Source organism: Salvelinus alpinus, chromosome 1 (assembly GCF_045679555.1).
Source record: "Salvelinus alpinus chromosome 1, SLU_Salpinus.1, whole genome shotgun sequence".
In the NCBI taxonomy this organism is placed as follows: Eukaryota; Metazoa; Chordata; class Actinopteri; order Salmoniformes; family Salmonidae; genus Salvelinus; species Salvelinus alpinus.
This window is the reverse complement of record NC_092086.1, coordinates 2,480,228-2,485,227: the sequence shown is the minus strand read 5'-3', so window position 1 is coordinate 2,485,227 and position 5,000 is coordinate 2,480,228. Positions and strand designations below refer to the sequence as shown.

General features: G+C 52.1%; 1 protein-coding gene across 2 annotated transcripts in view; it reads left to right on the top strand.

The window, feature by feature from the left end:
• Nucleotides 1–5,000, top strand: part of LOC139568767 (equilibrative nucleoside transporter 4-like) — a 32,729-nt gene that overhangs the window by 23,911 nt on the left and 3,818 nt on the right. For both annotated transcript variants that reach the window (XM_071390853.1, XM_071390845.1), the window contains exons 7-9: nt 330–453; nt 2,897–3,084; nt 4,301–4,541. In XM_071390853.1, coding sequence (XP_071246954.1) covers nt 330–453; nt 2,897–3,084; nt 4,301–4,541 — 553 coding nt within the window. The remainder of the gene's footprint in view (nt 1–329; nt 454–2,896; nt 3,085–4,300; nt 4,542–5,000) is intronic.

Here is a 5,000-nt window from a genome sequence, read left to right as displayed (position 1 = left end):
GGTGACAGGCTGACCCTAAATATCTACGGGACCTGGTTGACCTGACACGTTGGGGTTCAGGTGACAGGCTGACCCTAAATATCTACGGGACCTGGTTGACCTGACACGTTGGGGTTCAGGTGACAGGCTGACCCTAAATATCTACGGGACCTGGTTGACCTGACACGTTGGGGTTCAGGTGACAGGCTGACCCTAAATATCTACGGGACCTGGTTGACCTGACACGTTGGGGTTCAGGTGACAGGCTGACCTTTGATTATGCACTTCAGAGGAAACCAGGAGAGGAGACAAGGAGACAAGCAGGCTATGAAGTGTTTGTCTCATCTCAGGGTAACGGAGTGGTGGCGACGACGTCGCCATCTGATGACGTCACAGATGAGTTCACAGGAGGGACGTACGTTCGGTTTGGAATTCCTAAAGACAAGATCCGGAGAAGCTGGCCTGGACTACGAGGTAACAACCACATCTATACCTGTCTATCCTGTCTATCCTGTCTATCCTGTCTGCCTGCCTGTCTGTGTGAATAACGTGTTGTGTAAGGTCTAGTGTAAAGCCTGTCTGTCTGTCTGCATGTCTGCGTGATCACACAGTCGTCCGGAACAGCTGATGCTCTCATGCATGCCTCAGTGTTGCTTGCCTCGAAGCGAGTATAGAAGTGATTTAGCTCGTCTGATAGGCTCGTGTCGCTGGGCAGCTCGCGGCTGTGCTTCCCTTTGTAATAGTTTGCAAGCCCTGCCACATAAGACGAGCGTCGGAGCCGGGGTAGTAGGATTCAATCTTAGCCCTGTATTGACACTTTGCCTGTTTGATGGTTCGTCGCAGGGCATAGCAGGATTTCTTATAAGCTTCCGGGTTAGAGTCCCAAACCTTGAAAGCGGGAGCTCTACCCTTTTGCTCAGTGCGAATGTTGCCTGTAATCCATGGCTTCTGGTTGGGGTATGTACGTACAGTCACTGTGGGGACGACGTCCTCGATGCACTTCTTGATAAAGCCAGTGACTGATGTGGTGTACTCCTCAATGCCATCGGAGGAATCCCGGAACATATTCCAGTCTGTGCTGCAAAACAGTCCTGTAGTTCAGCATCTGCTTCATCTGACCACTTTTTTATAGACCGAGTCACTGGTACTTCCTGCTTTAATTTGAGCTTGTAAGCAGGAATCAGGAGGATAGAGTTGTGGTCGGATTTACCAAATGGAGGGCGAGGGAGAGATTTGTACGCGTCTCTGTATGTGGAGTATAGGTGATATAGAATTTTTTCCCCTCTGGTTGCACATTGCCTCTGACTTGGTCCTGTCTTGCCCTCAGCCTCTGACTTGGTCCTGTCTTGCCCTCAGCCTCTGACTTGGTCCTGTCTTGCCCTCAGCCTCTGACTTGGCCCTGTCTTGCCCTCAGCCTCTGACTTGGTCCTGTCTTGCCCTCAGCCTCTGACTTGGTCCTGTCTTGCCCTCAGCCTCTGACTTGGTCCTGTCTTGCCCTCAGCCTCTGACTTGGTCCTGTCTTGCCCTCAGCCTCTGACTTGGCCCTGTCTTGCCCTCAGCCTCCGACTTGGTCCTGTCTTGCCCTCAGCCTCTGACTTGGTCCTGTCTTGCCCTCAGCCTCTGACTGGGTCCTGTCTTGCCCTCAGCAACTCAGAGGTGACCTCTTTTATGCATGAATGATTGCCGATTGAACAATTGTGCAAAGAATGTTTTGCACACGTGCAGAAGAGGGTCACCTTCATGGGGAGTCATTAGTATCAGCTGTGACCAAACGTTTCCATTTTGTTTGACGTCATTTTGCTCAACTGAGTTTTGCATCTTTTTGTAGAGGGTTGTGTTTACTGTTTTGCAAAAATCAATCAAATTTATTTCAATCAAATCAAATGTATTTATAAAGCCCTTCTTACATCAGCTGATATCTCAAAGTGCTGTACAGAAACCCAGCCTAAAACCCCCAAAACAGCAAGCAATGCAGGTGTAGAAACCCAGCCTAAAACCCCCAAACAGCAAGCAATGCAGGTGTAGAAGCATGTGCTTAGCATTTGCATTGTGTGTGTGAAAACAAAGAGAAATGACTTAGAGTTTATCACAAAGTAATACTGTAGTGCTCATTAGGTTGTGATGGAGATCAGTTCCACCCCAGTCTCATTCAAAGTGTCTTAGCGATCGAGAGGAACGGTAATATCGAATTATTAGTGTGCTTGTAAACACAATGATTCTACCCAATATTTGTACACTACAGATACCTACAGCATCCCTCTTCCCTCCCCCTTCTTCCTCACCCCCCTTCCTCTTCTCCCTCTTCACCTTACCCTCCTCTCCTCCCCATCGCTTCCCCCTCTCCCTCTCATACCTCTCTCCTCCCCTCCCTTCCCCTCCACTCCTCCCCCTTTCATCCCTCTCCCTTCCCTCTCTCATCTCTCCCCTCTCCCCTCCCCTCCCCCTCTCATACCTCCCCTCTCCCTCTCCTCTCTCCCATCTCCCTCCCCCTCTCATCTCTCCCCTCCCCCTCATCCCTCCCCTCTTCTCCCTCCCCTCCCTCTCATCTCTCCCCTCCCCCTCATCCCTCCCCTCTTCTCCCTCCCCTCCTTCTCCCTCTCATCTCTCCCCTCCCCCTCATCCCTCCCCTCTCCTCCCTCTCCTCCCTCCCCTCCCTCTCCCTCTCATCTCTCCCCTCCCCCTCCCCCTCCCCTCTTCTCCCTCCCCTCCCTCTCATCTCTCCCCTCCCCCTCATCCCTCCCCTCTCCTCCCTCCCCTCCCTCTCCCTCTCATCTCTCCCCTCCCCCTCATCCCTCCCCTCTTCTCCCTCCCCTCCCTCTCATCTCTCCCCTCCCCCTCATCCCTCCCCTCTTCTCCCTCCCCTCCCTCTCATCTCTCCCCTCCCCCTCATCCCTCCCCTCTTCTCCCTCCCCTCCAGATATGTTTCTTCACAGGTACATCGTTGCCAGGGTGATCTGGGCCTACATGTTGTCTATAGCAGTGACCTATAGCATCACTCTGTGTCTGTTTCCTGGTCTGGAATCAGAGATACGCAACCCGACCCTGGGGGAGTGGCTACCTATACTCATCATGGCCACATTCAACATGGCCGACTTCGTAGGCAAGGTCAGTCTACTTGTCCAGTCGTTCCAAACCTCTCCTCTGTGACCCCCAGTGGTTCTCAAACCTCTCCTAGGGCACCCCCAGTGGTTCCAAACCTCTCCTCTGGGACCCCCAACCGTTCCAAACCTCTCCTTGGGGACTGGGGTTCTGGGGTCCCAGAGGAGAGGTTTGGAACAGCTGGGGGTCCCAGAGGAGAGGTTTGGAACGGCTGGGGGTCCCAGAGGAGAGGTTTGGAACGGCTGGGGGTCCCAGAGAGGTTTGGAACGGCTGGGGTCCCTGAGGAGAGGTTTGGAAAGGCTGGGGGTCCCCAAGGAGAGGTTTGGAACGGCTGGGGGTCCCAGAGGAGAGGTTTGGAACGGCTGGGGGTCCCAGAGGAGAGGTTTGGAACGGCTGGGGGTCCCAGAGGAGAGGTTTGGAACGGCTGGAGGTCCCAGAGGAGAGGTTTGGAACGGCTGGGGGTCCCTGAGGAGAGGTTTGGAACGGCTGGGGGTCCCAGAGGAGAGGTTTGGAACAGCTGGGGGTCCCTGAGGAGAGGTTTGGAACAGCTGGGGGTCCCTGAGGAGAGGTTTGGAACGGCTGGGGGTCCCAGAGGAGAGGTTTGGAACGGCTGGGGGTCCCAGAGGAGAGATTCTGATGGATGATGTATAGATGGGTGGTAGGAATGTAGATGGATGGATGGATGATGGATAGAATGATAGAACAATAGAACAATAGATAGATAGAACGATAGATAGATAGATAGAACAATAGATAGATAGAACGATAGATAGATAGATAGAACAATAGATAGATAGAACAATAGATAGATAGAACAATAGATAGATAGAACAATAGATAGATAGAACAATAGATAGAACAATAGATAGATAGAACGATAGATAGATAGATAGATAGATATCTGATAGATAGATAGATAGATAGATATCTGATAGATAGATAGGTAGATAGATATCTGATAGATAGATAGGTAGATAGATAGAACGATAGATAGATAGATATCTGATAGATAGATAGATAGATATCTGATAGATAGATAGGTAGATAGATATCTGATAGATAGATAGGTAGATAGATATCTGATAGATAGATAGATAGAACGATAGATAGATAGATATCTGATAGATAGATAGATAGATAGATATCTGATAGATAGATAGATATATATCTGATAGATAGACAGATATAGACGTTGCCTCACTAAGCCCTCTGCCCTTTCCAGATCCTGGCTGCGTTGCCCTATGAGTGGACGGGGGGATACCTGCTCCTCTTCTCCTGCCTGCGGGTGGTCTTCATCCCTCTGTTGGTGATGTGTGTGTATCCCTCCTCCACCCCAACCCTGGCCCACCCCGCCTGGCCCTGTCTCTTTTCTCTCCTCATGGGCGTAACCAACGGTTACTTTGGATCAGTCCCCATGATACAGGCTGCTGGGAAGGTACCGCCGGAACAGAGAGAATTAGCAGGTGAGGGGTGATGAGGTGGAAGGGTGATGAGGTGGAGGGGTGATGAGGTGGAAGGGTGATGAGGTGGAGGGGTGGTGAGGTGGAGGGGTGATGAGGTGGAGGGGTGATGAGGTGGTGAGGTAGAGGGGTGGTGAGGTGGAGGGGTGGTGAGGTGGAGGGGTGATGAGGTGGAGGGGTGATGAGGTGGAGGGGTGATGAGGTGGAGGGGTGATGAGGTGGAGGGGTGATGAGGTGGAGGGGTGATGAGGTGGAGGGGTGGTGAGGTAGAGGGGTGGTGAGGTAGAGAGGTAGAGGGGTGATGAGGTAGAGGGGTGATGAGGTAGAGGGGTGATGAGGTAGAGGGGTGATGAGGTAGAGGGGGGGTGAGGTGGTGAGGTAGAGGGGTGATGAGGTAGAGGAGTGATGAGGTGGAGGGGTGGTGAGGTAGAGGGGTGGTGAGGTAGAGGGGTGATGAGGTAG